Below are 19,819 nucleotides of genomic sequence, written 5' to 3'. Positions count from 1 at the left end.
AATTCCCTGCGGATGCGACTGTAGGCATGACCTTTAAGACTGCTTGAATGAGTTCCAGGAGGGAGAAAGCAGACGGGGAGGAAGGAAGGTAAGCAAACCACCACTAGGCATTTAAAGGAGTTCTGAATTTCTCAGGGTTTTATGCAGTCACTTACCTCATCATTATATAATCAAATTAACAATTTAATTGCTTTGTATTAGGGAGGATCCCCCAAAGTCTAATCTGGTTGAGAAGAAAAGCAACCCCAATTACAGTAAAAGATTTAAGTAGCACTTCAAAATAAATAATAGAAAGATGACCCAAGGAAGCGGTTGATGAGCGAATCACACAAACTGTAATTTCTTGAGCAAGCGTCCCAGGAGAGATACCCCCAAGCTAGGGTGTTTCAGGGAAGCTTTAGGAAGGAAGTGGGTTTTGAACCAGTCATGATCTGAGAGGTTAAGTCATTGCAGGCAATTGAAAGGGCATGATCAACAGGGAGGAGCAAGGAGATCCCACAGGTGAGGGAACCAGTTTGGCAGGAGGGAGGGAGTCGCTGGTTGGATGAGGTGGGGGTGGGGGTGGTGGATGGAAGCCAGATTGCGGCATGTCTTGAAAAAGAGTTGAATGGACTTTCACGCTCAAGGGAGAGGCATAGAATTTTGAGCAGGTGAGTGACGTGATTGAATTTAACACTTAGAACGTTAATCTGGCTCTAAAGGTGAAAACCATGGGGCTCAGGGACCATTAGCTCAAGCCCTTCCTCACAGATGCAACCTGGAGAGCTCAAGCCTTTTCTAAGAGAAAGAGCCAAATTTCCTGGTTATACTTCAGCCCGGCTCCAGCTGGATTCCTGGACTGAAACAAGGAGCACCCACATGGGAGTGGTTAGGCAAAGAGATGGAAAGGGCGGTTTGAGGAGAAGACAGAAAGAGCGTAACCCAACAGAGAAAACTGGATGAACAGTCAGAGATCTGAATTCTGGTCCTGGTTAGCAGTGCTTGTGGAAGAAGCCACACTTTTGGCACATCCATTCTGAGATTCAAAGTAACTGATTTTAGCTGACCAGTTAGAATTTACAACGTACTTCCCAGAGAAACAGGGTTTTTAAATGGTGGTGAGTTCCCCAGATCGTCCTCCAGGAATCCATAAACATCCCCTCATAACTGAAATTACTATGTATTTTGCAAAGAGAAATATAAATTTTTTGCAACATTGATTAATAAGCAAAACAGATTAGCCAAGCTACTTACTGTGTTTGTGTGTGTTTTTTATGGAAAAGGCTTAATTAGAAGATGATCTGGAACTGAAGGTTTTGGGGAATATGGAAGAGAATTACTTTCGGCATCTTCAAGTTCATGCGAGTTTAATGGCACTGGCTCACAAGCAGAAAAGAGGCAAGAGAGGCAGAGAAAGAAAGTATGAGCAGTGTGTGTTTTAGGAACACGATACACCTGATGATCAGAGGGTGAGCGAATGGGCCAGGCTGCAAAAGGCTGGAGGGAGACACGGGCCCCAGGAATCCCGGGCAGAAGGAAGGAGACGGGTGTCTGGTTTGGCCGTACAGCGGTCAGTAATCCAGATCCCAGAAGGCTAGGCCCAAACTAGTCCAGAAAATAGAGTTGAGGCCGTTAGGTCCCAGGAAAAAGGTGGGACAAATGTTCAACATTCAGGGTATCAAATCTAACATAGGCAGAGACAGGGGTGGGTGCAAATGGGAGGCCCCAGCTGGAGCCCAAATGCAGGGAACCCAGAGGCCACAGTTCAGCCAGAAGAGACACAAAAGACCTTGAGCTTGTGGGGCAGGACCGCCTCATGCTGGGCAAGAGCTGGCCAGGACAGAGTTAGGGAAGGACGGAAAGAGGTAGGTCTAAGAAAAAGAGCGTCAGTCCAGGGACACTGACAAGTGACCTCAGCCCAGGGCAAGCCAGGCAGAGGAAAGGGTGCGGAGGGAGAGGTAGGACCCCAGCTCCAGGACAACTGGGCTGGTTTACTGGACTGGGCAGTGGCGTGGGAGGAAAGAGGACAACAGGGAAGCTCTCACTCAGACACGCCAGAGTGACCAGATCGCGTCACCTATCTGCTTCCCCGGCTCTCGGGGCTGCAGGTAGCAGGCCGGGTGGTCAGGATCGGTGAGAGGACACGTAAGAAGGTAAGGACGGCAGAGGGGAAGGGAACGCAGAGACCGGCCAACAGGAAAAGGTGGGGACGGAAGACCCCGGCTGTAACTGATGAGAAGCCAGCGGGAGGGGAAGCGAGATCCCTGACACCGGAGAGGGGAAGGCAGGCAGACCGGACCGGGAAGAATGTCCCCAGAGCGGCGAGTTCGGGTCACGTGGTTAACTCGTGTCTGCAGGGTTTCTCACGTCGCTTAGTAGGAGCTGCGTTCTGAACACAAAAACGCAGCCTCTGCTCTTTGGGGGCGTTTAGATATGTGCTCATTTTTGCCAAGGATTAAGCACGGTAGAATTTGAGGATGAATTTTAAACCATCAAGTTTCAGGTAACAAAAGAGTAGAACCGCGTAAGTTCTGAGCTGCTTCTGTGCCGCGGCGGGGGAGAAGGTAGGAGGGAGCCGTGTTGGACGGAGTGTTTTGCTTCATAAAAGATACACTTAAATATACATTTTCCCTAAGGATTTGGGGTTTTTAAGGCTGCCTTGTAAACACAGGTTACTGAAACGACGGGAATCAAGTGGGGAGCGCTCGCAAACGTCCCAGCGAGTGCGGCAGCGGTGCAGCTCGTCGGCCGGCTTCCCGCGCCCCGAGGTCCCCGCGCGGGTCTCCGGGTCCGGGGAGGGCTGGCGGGACGGGCCGCAGCGCGGGGGTGAAGCCGCCCCCGGGCGTCTCACATGTGCCCGCGGGCGGGTGTCGCGGGCTCCGCCAGGGTCCAGGGGTCGCGCGGCCGCCGCCCCCGCCCCGCGTCCCACGTGCGCGCAGCCCAGCGAGGCGCCGCCCGCCGGCCTTTAGGGGCGCGCCCACCGGCCATGTGGAGGCGGGGCCGGCGGGGCGGGGGCGGTGCTCGCCCCGCAGCCCCTCCCCTCGGGCCTCGGGCGCCCCTCCCCCGCCCTTGCGCGGCCCGCGGGCGGGCAGGCGGGCGGGCGGGGGCGGGGTTGTTGTTGTGCCGAGGCCCCGCCCCCGCCCGCCCCCGGCCCATCTGTTCCCCGCGGGCCGCGGCGACATTGTGCGGGCTGGGCGGCCGGGCCGCGGCGCGATGGGCCCGGGGCAGCCGCCGCGGTAGCTCGGCCGGAGCGGCGCCGGGAGCGGGCGGGCGGCGGGCGCGGAGGCGGCGGCGCGGCCGGAGATGCGCCCCGAGGAGGGCGGCGCGGCCGGGCTGGGCGAGCTGCGCTCGTGGTGGGAAGTGCCGGCCATCGCGCACTTCTGCTCGCTCTTCCGCACGGCGTTCCGCCTGCCGGACTTCGAGATCGAGGTGCGCGGGCCGGGCGGGGCCGGGGCCGGGCTCCGAGGGCCAAGGGCGAGGGGCCGCGCGCGGGCCGGGCCGAGGGCCCCAGGCGGCGGGGAAAGTTGGGCCGTTACTCGCGGCGCCGACCCCACGAGCCCGGCTTTGTGGGGCCGGCGCCGCGACCCCTCCCCCGGCCGCCTCGGGGCGAGCGCGCGGCCCGCCGGCCGGTCCCCGCGGCCCCGGACAAAGGTGCGGGCCCGGCGCGGACGGGCCGGCCGGGCGGAGCGCGTGGGTCCCGCCGCCCGAGGGAGGCGCGCCCGGCGGCGGGAGGGGTGCGGGCGGCCGGGCGGCAACAATGCGGTCGCCTCCGGGTGCGGGAGGCCGGGCGCCGCACGCTGCTGCTCAAAGTTGGGACGTGACTCCAGCGAGCACGGTTTTCACTGAAAATGTGAGTGGGGCGACGGTTTCGCTGGACTGAGGACCAGAAGCCGGGCCGCAGAGACGAAAGATTCGGGAATGCTAGAAGTCAAGGCTTGTTTAACAACTATTCCGAAAATCCTGTGTTTTCTCTTAGTTGGTAAAAACCCTAAGCACTTTAATTCTGCGGCTCAAAATGGTGGCTGTGGTGGGAGGTGTTGCTGGTGACAATGCCGTCGTGGTGCTGCTAAACTTGCCCCTACCCCATTTTCTCCCTGCGGTGTAGTAAAACTGAGGTGGTGCTGAATTACAAGTTTGGAGCTTAAGGACCCCGTCTAAATATACTGTGGAAGAACTCATCTTTCAAATACCATGTATTCAGATTTTTTTGGTGGAAAAATAGAGGTAACTAATTTTGCCTTAAGTTGTTACAGAAATCTACAGCAATCTATAAATAACTTATCGTGTTCTAGGAAATAAACGTGTGGTTTCTAAGTATTAGCTGCTTTAATTCCTAAAGGAAATGTAACCTGATCTGAGAGGTCCAATTTGTATGTGTAACAGAAATGAAAAATCGTTGCTACAGGTGACAAATCAGAGCTGCTTGAGGTGACTGTCTTCTTTTGATCCCGGTATTTCTTGGAAGTGACACTTTTTTTGTTGTTAAAGTGTATGCTATTTGAAGTATATGCAACATGAATATTTGGAATCCAATGTGTACATATTTTGATGATTATCCATATCTTTATATTTGAAGATGTTCAGTAGATGGGTAACTAATGATAGTGATTTTTATCTCTGCAGTTCTTGTATAAACTTTCTTATATAAGATGTCATTTGATAAATTTGATGAATGAAAATTTTAACTTCAAATTTTCAGTAATCAGAAATTAAAATTTTAAAATTAATTTTTAGCCTTCTAACAGATTTCATTCAGTGACAATGTGGACTCACTGAGAATATTATCAGTTTTGATTCTCTGAGTATAAATAACTATATTTTTATTTTGCTTAGATGAGTTTTTAGTCTAATAGTTTTATGTCCTATTTTGCTTGAGAAACAATCCCTTGGTTAGAGTTTATGATGCACTGGAAGAGCCTTCTTAGAAGCAAATAAAAAACAATTCTAATGCTGGGTTGTGCTGGTTAGGACAGCTGGAAAGGCTCTAAAATCTTAATTTATTTTTAAAATTTACAACTTTAAAAGATAGAAATGGTGAATAATACCAAGTGGTGGAAGTTGGATATCAGCTTTTTTAGGGAACCAGTTTTCAGCTGGGGGAAAGAGCTCATTTTACCCTTACCCTGCGTTTATAGAAAATTTAGGAAGCAGAAATCCTCAAGGACTTGGCTTCTGTTTCTCTAAAGCAAGGCAGTCCCTTAGATAGCTGAAGGGCTGGGAGGATTCATGCTGCAATTCTGCAAGCGGTCAAGACTTCCTACTGAAAGAACTGGTCCCCAAAACATAGATTTTTAAATTTTTGCTTGTAATCATCGTTGTTAATAATGTTGAATGTACAGGATTTCTTTAGAAAGTCAATATACCTGACTCTTGTTTTTTAGGATGTGTTTAGGACTGGTATGTTACTGCCGCCCAAATAGGGATCCTGTAATCATCAGACCAAAAATCTGAGTGTATGGATAATGCTTTAAGTTGTTCAAAATTCCTGGTTTTGAAAGCAATACATAATCATTATATAAAGCTTGAGAATTATGGCAAAATATAGGTAAGAGAATTAAATCACCCGTAATCCCACCACTCAGAGATAAAAGCTGTTAACTGTTAACATGTATCCATCACTCAAGATAAAAGCTGGTAGCTGTTAACATATTTAGAAATTCCCGAATGTGCTCACAGTATATTTGTGCCCTGGATTAGGTGGTGTTTAATTTTGCAGGTGAGATTGAGTTGTAGCTGGACAACAGTAGATTAATGACGCTGAATTATATAACTAGGTGCTTGACGTGCAACTGCATTACCAAAGAAGCTCATGGCTCACCTCCTTTGCCTCAGAAGATTATCAAATTCAGAACCACTTCATTTATATCAAGTGTTGTGTAACTGTCTAGCATTCCAGTGGGTTAGGCTGGTTAGGTTTTGTCCTGATTTGAGAATGAAGAAGTGTGACTTGACCCTCCCCAAAGGTTTAATGCTGATTTTTCCGCAGCCAAGTGCTCTTTACAGTGAATGGAGTCTCTTACTTGACCAAAGTAAGGTAAGAGAGGATAGACCCATATTCAGTAATCTGGTTGGGGCTTAATCATGATGGGTGTGAGGTGGTGGGCAGAAATCCTGTCATGAAAACTTCGTGTGACTGGAATTGCTTAATAGGGCACCTTATACAGATACTGGAATGATGGGGATATGTTTGACGACATACTGTATGGAAATGCGAAGCTTCAGCTTCTTACTCAGATTTCAGATTCATGGGTCCAGATCCCAAATAAATGACCAGTCTACATTGGTTGCTCAAATTCAAGGCCATTATCGATTTTATGTTTATCAGTTATTGTACATTTCTGTGACTATAAAGGCCTGCCCCAAAAGGATGCCAGAAAACTAATATTTTAACTTACCATAAACATCTACGAATGCTTTCTCACTGCCATCTATTTGTTACAAATAAAACATTGTAGTTTTCAAAGTCATTAAACAAAAAAAGATTTTGTGTGTATTTTCTCTAGAGAAGAAACTACGTGCCTCCGTGATGACTTGAAAATGGTCATGTAGAATCACCCTGTTTGCATCTTAGCAGCAGGATGGAAAGAATCTGATCGTCCTGTCTGCTTCTTTTCCTGAGCTTCCTGCTTTGAGTACTGAATCCTTTGCCTGCCTTGTGCTTGTATGTGGGGTAAAGTCACTCAGCTCATCAACACGATGATCTGGGGGCAGTGTCTTTAAATCAGATTCCTGAATTCTACTCTTGCTGTTTCCTTGGATCCAGCTCTTAATCAAGAGCTCTAGGCATGAATTATTAAGCATGAAAATAAGTAATAAAAATTGCTGAGAGGGACTTAGGACGGGCTATAGGAGATTTTGTGTTGGTGTACACATGTGTACTTTGCGGTCACTTTCATGGAATTTTGAGAGATCCCAACTATACAAAGATTAAGAGCACTTGAACTAGATGAAGGATTGAGTTGGCCTTGAATAGGGAACCAGAAGGCTAGTTTCATGACACAAGATGCATTGGACCAGGAAGGAGTTGGCAAACTTGAATTCTTATACTAATTTTGCCACTAACTAGTTCTGTGACCTTGGGCAGGTCAAATAGCCTAATGATGGGAAACATTTGTATAGTAGTACTTTGTACATTTTCCAAATGTTACTTCATTTTATTCATAGCTGTTGTTAACCATCACCCGGAGGTAGGAGATAACCTAATTTTGCAGATGAGGAAGTTGGAAGTTTACAAAGGCTAAGTTGCTTGCAGACTTTCACTTGGATCTCAGGTTCTTTGATACCAAATTCTGTGCTTTTGCTGCTACATCACACTGCTTCTACTTCAGTTTTCATTTATCCATAAAATGAAGAACTAAACCTACAAGTAATGGCTTAGGTCCCACAGTGCATATCTAGAGTTCTTTGGGGTTCTTTTGGGGGGGGGGGGTTGAGGGAGGTAATCAGGTTGATTTATTTATTCTTAGAGGAGGTACTGGGGATTGAAACCAGGACCTCATGCATGCTAAGCATACACACTGTCCCCACTAGAGTTCTTTGGTTCTTAATAATGTAGGGTACAGAATATCCTTTTTAAAACTTCTGCTGAGCATACAGCAGGACCAGTTCATTACTGCATTTGTTTCTTTCAGCATGTATTTATTGAGCGAGTGCTGTGTGCTAGATGCAGTGTACTACTAGGTGCTGGAGGTACAGATGTGAACGTAACGGAAAAATACCAGCTCTCTTTTTAGTGGAAGGAGACAGTAAACAAATTGGTAAGTACAGTATGACAGAGAGTGACAAGAAGTAAAATGGGCTGGAGGAGTAGGGAGGGCCAGATGGGGGGGTTGTTGCAATTTAAAACAAGGTGATTAGGTGTGGGCTCATTGAAAAGATGGCATTTAAGCAGGACTGAAGGAGACTGGGGATTTAAAATGATTTAAAAATTAGTAGTTTGTCAAGTAAAATATCAGGTGATAAATGTCTTCTGAAGATACAGGATCTGTTCCTTCTCTGAGGAGGAAAGCACAGGAAAAGGATGTGGATTACAGAAGGGCAGACCTTGATGCAGGTGGACACCCTCAAAGGAGGACTGCTCTGTCAGTGTAAGACCCCAGAAGTGAACACTGGATTCTTTTTTGCTTATAGCAGCATCTTGAAAGGAAAGTCGTCATCTTCATCTTCTTTTGCCTGCATGTGAAGCTTCAAAGGGGTAGTTGTAGAAAAGGCAATAACCTCTCATCTCTGAAGGACAGCCCATGTTAGCATCTGGCTTGCTGTACCATGGAAGTTCAGTTCGGTCTTGCTTAATTTTCTGGAACATGGTGAGGAAGCCTAAAATACAACTTGGCAACATTCCGTACAACCGACCGTCTGCCCTTTGATCAGGATAGGCCAAGTACTGGATTCTTTTCTTGGGGGTGGGGTGAGGGAGGGGAGGTTGTTGCTGGATTCTTGTGTGTTGGGTTGTTGGCAAGAATGAGGAGCACTGCCAGAGTGCTGGAAAATGGCCAGTGCATAGGGTGGTTCAGGTAAAAAGTGGGTGTGGACAGAGCCCAGGGGCACACCTCCTAACTAGATGGTCTTAGATCTAGTTGATGGGATTGAATACACTTTCAGAAGGGATCAAGCAGAGAGCCTGGAACCTGGTCTGTGGACCTACCTGTCATTAACGCCCAGTTGTGATCTCAGGCAGATCACTTGGTTTCAGTATCCTATCCATAAAAAGGGAATTGTGAACTAGGGGTGCTTCCTAGGTTTTCCTAGGTCCAAAGTGTTACGATTTCATTCAGGTGTTTCTTAGAATGCATGACACTGATAACCAATCCAGAAAGTCACCCACCTCACTGGTTAGGACCAAGATTATGAACTATGTTGGGGTCTGTGTCTTACAAGTTAATTTTGTACTAAAAGATGTAAATCCATACCTGAATTCTTTGTGGATTGTGTGAATTTGGCTTTTCTGTGGAAATTTTGTCAGCAAATACATTACTTTGAAAGTAGCTTAAGTGACATTTCCACTATCTCTGAGGTCTTCAAACTAAGATTTTGTATTTTGAGATTATGAGGAGCCCTGGAAGATGAAGGTCTTGAATTGTGTTGTTTTCCCTTCACTTCTGTTTGTTCACTTAATTGAACATCGTTCATACTTAGAATTTGAATGGCTGGTTGAACGTTCTGGCCTGGGGCTCACCTCTCGGTTGGTGCTGATACTTTCCAGGGAGCTGTGCCCCTGCCCTCGTGTTTCGTTTCATGGGGCGCTGTTCCTTGGATGCTTTTATCATCTCTCCTCTACAGGATCCTCTAACAAATACTGGTTTATACTGGAGAACTTGGGCAGGTTTATTTCCCCAGTTCTTAGATTGAGACAGGAGTTGTCGGACGATGGTACCGAGCTCAGGATTCTCCCAGCCTCGCCCAGTGACTTCGGGCCAGATGGCAGACGGAGGCGTGGTGGCGGCTCCCCCCACCCCTCCTCCACGCCGTGAGCCCTGAGCCCTGAGCCCGGGGGCTCCTCCCCACAGGGATTCCTTGTCCTAAAGGCAAACCTGTAATGTTTTTGTTTGTAGTGCTGAAGGGAGTTAGAGCTGTGTCCAGGTGTGCGGGCCATCGGCACGTGGGAGACCTGGGTAACAGACGTTTCGTTAATTCTTTTCTTGGAGTCATTTAGGGGAAGAAGAGTGTCCTGGGCGCCGTGGAAAAGGAGCCGCCGCTGCCGCCGAGTGAAGGGGAGCCTCTCTCATGCCACGTGGGACTGGAGGGCCCTCACGACCGGGCGGGGGCCCTCGGGACCGAGGACGGGGCAGCGTGCGCGTGCGCGCGTGCCCCCGCGTGCGCGTGCTGTGCGTGCGCGCCCGCGGGCCGGGTAGGCCCCTCAGGGCCCTCCGTCCCCGTGCTGGAGCGGCGTCCACGGCTTCCGCGCGGCGATTCCTCTGAGGCGAGTGCGGCGGGGCGGTTGGGTGGGCGTCGGGGCAGCCCCCTCAGCGGGCGCGCTGTGGCGGGTGCCCCGTGACGACCCCACGGAGGGGAGGCGAGGGCGCGAGCGCGAGCGGGGCCGGGCTGCTCTGACCGCCTGCGGCCCGCGCGGCGGCCTGTGTCGGGGGCGCGTGGGCAGCGCGCGGCGGGCTGTCGCTGAGGGTTTCCTCCAGGCGCGTTGCCGTCGGTGGACAGCCCTCCCTGTGTTCGCTGTTTCAGCAGCCGCGGCACCGAGGACGGTGGATGTGCTTGACAGAAAACGTGTTGAAGTGACAGATCTCGCGCTTTAGCAAATCTTTCCTCACCGCTCTCCGTCCCGCCTCGTGTCTCCCCTCTTTCCCTGGAAGGTTGTGTTTGCGGAGTCTTTCCGGTGTGGGGGACAATTTTTGTGATCGGTGTTCTGGAGTTCTTGTATGGGGAAAGGTGGTTTAAAGAAATGTCGCTTGTGCCGTAGTTAAGGGATTTAATTTTGTGTCCCCCCTCCCCCACCTTGGACGGTATTAATTTGGGCTAGTATCCTGCACATGGTTTCTGAGACTTCTCCGTGTTCCAGGGGCTTGTTAAAGCAGGCCCCCAGCCCTCCTTACAGGATGCTGGGTTTGGGGAGGGGGACGTTCTGACGACGTTGAGGATACCTGTGTCCTCATTAACACTAGATTTTCATCACTTTCGGTCTTCATTATCAATAACAGCAGTAGGATTTCTGTGATACGCAGCTCTTTAAAGCAACAGTGGAAATAAAAAGAACAGGAGAACCTGACATCCCTGCCCGCCTCCCTTCTGTCTGTTACTGCCTCCTTGTTACTGTTCACTGCCCTGGTTGCTGTTCGCCTGCTGCCCTGGGAATTGGGGGATGTTGGGCGAGTGAAAGGGTGGGTGGCTGGGTGGCAGTGACCGCTGCCGGCGTTCGGGGGCTGCAGGGTTATGAGTGAAGTGCTTCCAGGAGAAGGCAGGGCTCGGAGGGGTCACGGTAAGTCTGCGCAGCAAGATTAGAGTTCTTTCCTGTGGAGGGCTAGTGACAAGTGATCTTGAGAGACAGGAGGTGGCACACTGCAGCCGGCCTGGGCTGCCAGGCTCTCTAGTGCTGGTCTTTTTCTTTCAGACACTGAAGTTTTAGACTAAGGATGTCCTGAGTGCTAAGTGTTTCAGGTTAAGTCTGGTGTTGGTAGCTGGGCGTCACTCTCAGGGTCGAGTGGGTGTGAGATGGTGGAGGCAGTGGCAACAGGAAGTACACTGGTCACTGACGTTCCTGAAGAAGAGTGGGCCTGGGTGACCAGCAGTGTCTCGTGCATAAAGGAGGTGGTGTCAGGTAAGAATGGTTTTGGCTGCAAGTAATGGAATGCTGCACTAACAGTGACTTCAGAAACACTGTGGGCTGTCCTGTAACGTGGTCTGGAGGATGCTGGCAGGTATGGTTGCTCAGTGACCTGCCCTGAGTGCCCAGGCAGTGCCTGCACATGGTTGCAGGGTGGGCTCTAGCTCCCAGGCCTGCATTGCTGAGTGGTGAAGAAAAGTACAGGAAGGTTACAGTTGAAAAGAGCCACTGAGTTGCTGATTTGAAGAGGACAAAGGTGACTTCAGGGAAGGATGTTTGAAAGTGGAAGCAGGAGAGGCTAAAACTTACTCTCCTGGAATGACAGAGGGAAAGAGCTCTCTGGGAGCTTAAGACAGTATCGGAAAAGGATGAACTTAAAAAAAAAAACTTTTCACGAATAATACATAACTGTTATAAAAAGAAATACCAATTCCAATACGGTTACATATTAGTGCTGTACTGAAGAGGTCAGTTGTAGGACAACCCATCCCCCACTTTTTAAAGAAAAGTCAGCTTTTCCAGATTGTATGATTTTTAATACTAACAGTCCTCTTCTGTCTTCTGTTGCCTTTTGTTTTGGGGAGACCCCACCCTTAGGATTGTCAGTTTTAGCTTCCTGGTTAGTAAAATGAAAATAAAAATCTGGACAAGAAATGTACCTTTTTTATCATTAGAATCTTAGACTTACTCTTGCTTAACTATCGGTTGTTTGGAATACTTCAGTTTTTAGTTTCTCTCTGTTAAGTATTTAATGATCTGTAAGACTACTTAATGGGACTCTGATCCTTTTGTAATGGGAGTTTATGTACAAATAAGATAGTCAGGCATTAACGTTACTATTCTTTCTAATCACAGTTCCCCATGCCTGGGGAAGTGACAGCTCAACAGGAGGGAGTAGTTCCTTTGTTTATTTGTTTGTCTTATCTCCCCACTGGCTCTAAAAAAATTTTCAGAGGTTATCTGGCCAGCCTACCTGCCCTTTACCCCTTCTCCCTCCTCCTGGGTGAAGTAAATCTGTATCCTGGCTAGTAATCTGACACATCTTGCAGGAAAAGATGAACTGGGTCAATCAAATTCCCTTTCTTGGGATTGTAACCTAGGAAATACGAGGGTTATTGAGTTAGTGTGGAAAGAAGTTAAAAGGTCACGGTGAGAAGCCACAGTGCAAACCAGAATCTTGCATTTGAGGGAGCAGAAACAGACCCAGCATTAGAGGGGTTAATAGGAAGCTTCCAGCCCATTGGTGTACCTCCTGTACTCCCCCCCCCCAAAGAGCCTAATAGTACCTCACTTTTCTTTATGTCCGCATACTAAGTGTTTTATGCACATAGGCTCATACTTCTACACAGTCTTCTGAGTTGTGTTTTGCTCGATTAACAGTATTACATGACACAGACTGCCTTTCATCGCATACATTATGACTTTAATAGCTGTGGAGTATTCATGCTCTGATTTATTTAACCAATCCTCACTGGAGCATTGAGGTTATTTTTAGTTGTTTACTATCATAACAGCCATTAACAAAAAGATTCCCCCCCAAGATAGGATTAGTGTTTTTATTCCGTTAGACTTCTGTTATTACCTTCTATAACTGAAGTCTTAAGTTTTCAATTTTTTCATAGGAAGTGTTTGTCTTATATCTCATAACAGAAGCTTAAATGGATTTGGTGCCCACTGTGGGTACTCCAGGCACTGTCTGATGTTTCTCATGCATCAGCTTATCTATTCTTTTTTAAACATTGAGATATCATTGACGTATGACATTAATATTAGTTTCAGGTGAACAATGTAATGATTCCATAGTTGTGTATATTAAAAGAAACGATCACTGCAACAAGTCTAACACCACACATAGTTAAATTTTTTTTTCTTGTCATGAGAACTTTTTAAGATCTACCCTCTTAGCAGTTTTCGCATACACAATACAGTCTTATTAACGGTAGTCACCATGCTGTACGTCCCATTCCCAGGACATATTTATTTTATAGCTGGAGGTTTGTACCTTTTGACCCGCTTCATCTATTTCACCAACCCCGGCCTCTGCCTCTCAGAACTACCAGTCTGTTCCCTGTGGGTAATGTGCAGACACAGTACCCCTTTACTCCTAAACATTTCAGTGTTTTTATGCCTTAAAAACATGAACATTCTCTTACACAACTGTAGTACAATTATCAAAATGAGGAAATTAATACTAAATAAGATCAATACATAATATATCAACTATTGCCAACTGACCTAATAATACTAATGTATATAATTTGTATATTTTTGTAATTTTAAAAACAGTATTATTTTAGAAATTATTTTTGTGGGTCAGGTTTTCAGTCTAGGATCATGCATTGCATTGAGCTGTTGGATCTCTATTGTCACACTTCGCCCAGCGTGGTTTTTCAGTCTTTGTCTTTCATGACGTTTTGGAATTGAGACTGTCCCTCTGTTTGGGTTTGTTATATGTACCCTCATGATGAGATTCAGGTCCTGTGTTTTGGCAGTGGTGCGTCCTTAGTGCATCACCTCAGGAGTCATGTGATGTCGCTTGGTCCCATGGTGATGGTTATTGTTAACTTTAATCGCTTAGTTTAGGTGTTGTCTGCCAGATCTCTCCACTGTGAAGTTGCTGTTTTTCCTTTATAATTAATACATACCTGGTGGGGAGATGCTATATAAACCTCCTGTTTCTCCTCAGAATTTAACCCATTAGTAATTTTAGTCCTTGCATGATTCTTTGCCTGAGTCAATCATTACATCATAGTTGCCAAATAGTTATCTTCAAATTACATCATTCTTGTTGTTTTTGTAAGTTGGCATTCATAGTTTTCATTCATAGGTTTTAAGTGTTTTATTCTAAGCTGTTTTTTAGTATCTGATAGGAGTGTAATTTTATAAAGTTGTTTTTTTCTTGAATATTTCACCTAAAGTGGGTAAACACTGATGTAACAATTTTCACAAAATGAAATAATTTTTTAAACTTCAGATCTTACTTTTTCTTTATACTTGAAAAAAGTTCAAATCTACAGTGAAGTTCAAAGACAAATATAGGGAAACTTGTATACCCTTTACTTTAGATTCATCAGTTGTTAACATTTACCACATCAGCTTCATGTTTCCTTTTTTGTTGAACCATTAGAAAGTAAACTGGCAACGTGTTGATACTTCCCCAGCAAAGAACTGGTGTGTACTTCCTAAGAGTAGGGACTGTCTCCTGTATGACCATGATAGGATGTTCACATTTAAGAAAAATCACAGTAATTCTGTAGTGACGTCTGGTAAACACCTGTATCTGGACACCTTCACTTGTCTCCACAATGGCTTTCATAGTTGTTGTGCCTCATGTATCCTGGATCACACATCTGTTTGGTTGTTAGGGGGATAGTTTTTAAGCAGGTTGAAGCCAATCCATTTACCCTGGTAATAGGGAAAAATTGGTAAAATTTACATTTTGAGCTGCAGGTATGTTAGGTGAGATAAGAGTTCACTGGAATAACACAGGTGGCAGTCCAGGCTTTATCAAGATGGGACAAGCTACCTGACCTCCCTGAGCCTCAGCTTCTTCACTGGCGGGTTTCTCGCTCACTCCACAGGGTTATGCTGAGATTCAGATGACCCAGGAGGACCTGCCACACGCAGATTTCTACAGAAAATAACTATCAAGTTATTTTCTCATTTTAGATTTTTGAATTATGATGTTATAACTGACAATCATTTGTAAGAAAGGAATTAAAGATATGTCTGTGTGATCTCTCATATTTACTTATTTTGAAGTCAATAAGTTGTAAAAAGAAAATCAGTCTAGTGCCTATGTACATTAAAGTGATTGCCGAATACAATTTTTAATAGCTTTATTGAGATAGAATTCGTATCTCAGTATGAATTACTGTTTACGCACTTACAGAGTATAACTTAGTGGGTTTTAGTATATTCACAGATAGGTACAGCCATCACCGCAGTCAATTAGAACATTTTTTTGACCTCAAAAAGAACCCATACCTTTTTTGTTATCACCACCTCAGCCTCCCATCCCCTTCCCCAGCCATGAGCAACCACTAGTCTATTTTCTGTTTCTGGAGATACCCATTTTCTAAGGGTTTTGTTTTTTTTTTTTTAATTTGAAAATTTTTATTGCACTCTTAATGGATAAAGACTCTTAATATAAGGTCTCTTAATGGTCCCACTTTCTAAGTTTTCATAATACGTGGGCTCACATAGTATGTGGTCTTCTGTGACTGGCTTTTTTCACTTAGCATCATTTTTCAAGGCTCATCCATGTTGTAGCAAGTATCAGTACTTCGTTCCTTTTTATAGCTAAGAAATAATATCCCGTTGTATGATTATACTGTATTTGCCTGTTGATGGACACTTAGGTTGTTTCCACCTTTGACTTTATGAACAGATATTTACTTAGAAAGAACTTTCTCCCATTCTAGAGCTTGTCCTTTCATTCTTTTAAGAGTATCTCTTGGCTAGCAGAAAATTTTAAATTTTGTAAGTCCAAATTATCCAGTTTTTCATTTTTTGGATCATGCTTTTTCCATCATATTTAAGAAATAAATCTTTGGCTAATCTAAGATCACCAGGAATTTCTTCTGTGTTTTCTTCTAGAGGTTTTGTAGTTGCTTTTTACATGTTTTGTTGATAGTGTGTAAGAAGTGTTTTTTATTGCTCTTCATTTACTCTCAAAGAGCTGAGCGGTATTTCCTTTATTTGCATGGAACCCTTTTGTCTAGGACAGCCTGATTTCTTTCTCCAGCTCAGTTCTGGAGCATGAAGAGTCATTCGGTGTTGGAAAAGACAAGTCATCCTTTTAGGTTGATGAAAGGGGGTTTTCCTGACAAGTTGGCTGCAGTAGTGCTGCAGAAGCAGTGGTGTTAAGTGTGTTAGATTTGCATCCATTTGCTCTGAGATCCCAACTGGAATTTGATGATGAAAATAAAGTGTAGATTATTGAAATAGTTGGTACAAGATAATTTAAAAAGCGAACAGTCAGTTTTTTGTTTATTTTACATTTGATTCCTCAAGTACTTAATGGCTCATCTTATAGATTGAGATAAAAAGTTGTGACTGCACGTTCATATGCAAATTACTAAAGTAAAACTGGGGAAATCTGGGTAAGATCAGGGATGGTATCCATGTCGGTACAGTATCCCAGCTGTAATATTACTAATATTAATATTAAGAAGAGTGAGCCAGTTATCTTAGGGTATTTCATAAGTTTTAGAAACTGTTAGCATCGGAGAAAACTGAGCAAAGTATACGAGTTTCTCTGTATTATTTCTCAGAACTGCATATGAATCTATAGTTCATGAAAACTTAACTAAGAAAGTAATTCACTTAAGAAAGTAAGACTGAATCCAAGATCTCAGAGCTGGAAAGTACTTTGGTGGTCATCCCTCAACTGGGTGATGCAGACTTGAAAATGTGGACGACGTATCTTGCCCAGAGTTACTTGGTTAGTTAATGGCAGCACTGGACGAACGGACTAGTTCTTCTGACTGACTGTCCAGGTTGTTGACATGCTGCTTTCTTGCCACTGCGTGAACGGCTGTACACAACCAGGATGTGATAGCGAAGTAGGAGCGTGAAGCCGACAAACACGAGAAGCAGAGATCCTGCAGCCTTGGAGTGCTGAGTGCAGGGTACAGAGAGTGCAGGCTGTGGGCCTTCCTGGCCTCGTGGTGCCTTGCCTGCACTTCATTGTGTAGCTCTGGTCCTTTTTGGTGTGTAGATTAAACACTTCACGTCAAGTCATTTAGGTTAGAAAGTTCCTGAATTATATCAGAAAGTCTGTTCAGTGGAGAAGAGGAACTAATATATCTGTTATTTTGATGTTGCATAGACAAATCATTTGATTATATTAATTTTTTTTTAAATTTAGTTTTTATTTCAGTGCAGGCATATAGAAAATTTGAAAGAATGGTACAGGGAGCACCCACGTGCTCCTCATTTAGGACTAACAGTTGTACCATTTTGCCACATTTGTTTCTTCACTCTGTGTGTGTGTGTGTGCGCGCACATGTGTGTATACACACTCATATATGAACTATTTTTACTTAACTGAATCATTTTTTGTCATGCATACATGACATTACACTCTTAGATACTTCAGCTTACATTGTTCTTATTTTTAGGAATTCTCCTATGCAACCACAAAACCATTAATACTTCTAAGGAAAATTAAAAACAGTTTCATAATATTACTTAATATTTACTCGTAATATTCATAATACTATCTAATCTAATATATAGTTCTTCGCTCTTCCCCCATCACAGAAATACCTCTCATTGTTGGTTCTGCTTTGACCAAGGATCTGATAAAGGTTTCCTGCTTTGTACCTGGATGTTATTTAATTTCTTTCCATCTGGAGTAGTCCCCTTGACTTTTTGCTTTTTATAACCATTTGAAAAGTCTGGGCCAGTTATCTTATGGTATTTCATGTTTTGGATTTTTCTGGTTGTTAACTCAAGAGTAGAATCAAGTTACAAATAATAAATGCTGGAGAGGGTGTGGAGAAAAAGGAATCCTCCTACACTGTTGGTGGGAATGTAAATTGGTGCAGCCCCTGTGGAGAACAATATAGAAGTTCCTTAAAAAACTAAAAATAGACTTACCATATGATCTAGCAGTCCCACTCCTGGGCATTTATCCATAGAAAATGCTAATTCAAAAAGATATATGCACCCCAATGTTCATAGCAGCACTGCTTACAATATAGCATGGAAGCAACTTAAATGTCCATCAACAGATGATTGGATAAAGAAGATGCGGTATACGCGTGCACACACACACACACACACAAATAGAACACTACTCAGTCATGAAATAGAATCAAATAATGCCATTTGCAGCAACATGGATGGATGTAGAGATTAATATATACTAAGTGAAGTCAGATAGAGACAGACAAATATCATATATCACTTACATGTGGAATCTAAAAAAAAAATTATACAAATGAACTGATTTACAGACCAGAGATAGGCTCACAGACAGAAAAGAAATTTATGGTTACCAAAGGGGAAGATGGTGGGGAGATAAATTAGGAGTTTGGGATTAACATATATACACACTACTGTATATAAAATAGGTAAACAACAAGGTCCTACTGTATAGTGCAGGGAGCTGTATTCAGTATCTTGTAATAACCTATAATGGAAAAGAATCTGAAAAAAAATATATATATATATGTATAACTTGAATGATTTTGCTGTGTACCTGAAACTAACACATTATAAATTAGCTATACTAAAATTTAAAAATTTTTTTTCAAAGTAGAATCAAGTTGAACATTTTTGGTAATATTACTTCATGCATGTTGTTGGGTGCTTACTGTTTCACATCAAAAGCTGCATAATTTCAAGCAGTTTACTGTTAGTGATGCTTACTTTGATCACTTAGTTAAGGAAATTTTTTTGATTGAGAAGAGAAACCTACTAATATCATTCAATCACGTTACCCTTGAGAGGATAGCTCTGTACTGACAGGTGCCAGAAAGTGAGGCAAAAGACGCAGTCAGTGCCCACAACATTCAGGAGAGGGATGGAGATGTTATAGAGACATATGTGCAAACAGACCATTGCAGTACAATGAGACATTTATTAAAATGGAAGCTTGCGAAATACAGCAGCAGCTAATAGCTTAAAAAAAAAAAAAAAAAGCTAACAGCTGAGTCTTTCTAAGGGAATTGGGAAGATTTCACAGCTTCACCAGAGCCTGGAAGGCTGGGTTTGGAATCATCAGCGGGTGGTTAGGTGGAGAGACAGCGTCCCTTGGCAGGGGTAACAGCCCTCATGGAGGAGAGAGTGGGCCGGAGAGAGGCGTGAATATTGGTATTGTTGGACTATCTTTGCGAGGTGGATGGGAGTGGCAGGGGATGAGGCTCTGTGGTGGTGAGATGATGGTCACATAGGAAGACTGATTTAGATTTTATCCTGAAGGTTGGGGTTTTCAAACTTTTAAAGCTGCGAATCACTTTGTTAAAAGGAAATCTTATGCAGAAACTCAATGCGTGAAGCAAATAAAAGTGAGCACTGATTGAAAATGGCTGTGGGTGATGAGCTGTTACAGTCTGAGCAGGGCATGGGGTGAGTTGGTGTTTAGAGCAGGCCTGGCACATGATCTGTGTAGCAAATGCTTGTTGATGGAGTGGATAAGCAGTCTTTGCACAGTAGGAAGTTCACTCCAGTTCACTCTAAGTGTAGAAGGAGCAGGCTGGCGCTGGAGGGCTGTGGCCGCATCCAGGTGAGCTGACGGCCTGGGTGCAGGCTGCCGTCCAGAGTGAGAGGCGGTTCACAGGTCGTGGTTTGAGCGGTGGCTGTAATAGTCTAGCATGGTGGTCCCGTTCCATCCACAGGGCCGTGTTGTCCCCAGGGAGTGGCCTGGGATTTGCGGAGACTTTTCTGGTCACAGGAATCGAAGTCGGTATTAGCATTTCCTGGGTGGGACCAGCATGCCAGATGTCACACAGGACTCAGGACAGTCCCCACAAGGAAGGGTTCACTCCCGGAACTTCATTTTACATATAAACACAAAGTAATTTTTGCAGTATTTCAACAGAGACCAAAATTTTTAGG

At 44.9% G+C, this 19,819-nt stretch overlaps 1 protein-coding gene across 1 annotated transcript in view; it reads left to right on the top strand.

Annotated features, from left to right (window-relative positions):
* The first annotated feature begins 3,173 nt into the window (after positions 1-3,173).
* The window catches only part of CECR2 (CECR2 histone acetyl-lysine reader), a 103,460-nt gene continuing 86,814 nt past the window's right edge, over positions 3,174-19,819 (top strand). Inside the window, exon 1 of the mRNA XM_074357900.1 lies at positions 3,174-3,408. Within this exon, the coding sequence (XP_074214001.1) occupies positions 3,283-3,408 (126 nt within the window). The 5' untranslated portion in view covers positions 3,174-3,282. The remainder of the gene's footprint in view (positions 3,409-19,819) is intronic.

This window comes from Camelus bactrianus, chromosome 34 (assembly GCF_048773025.1).
Source record: "Camelus bactrianus isolate YW-2024 breed Bactrian camel chromosome 34, ASM4877302v1, whole genome shotgun sequence".
NCBI lineage: Eukaryota > Metazoa > Chordata > Mammalia > Artiodactyla > Camelidae > Camelus > Camelus bactrianus.
This window is presented reverse-complemented; position numbering and strand designations above follow the sequence as displayed.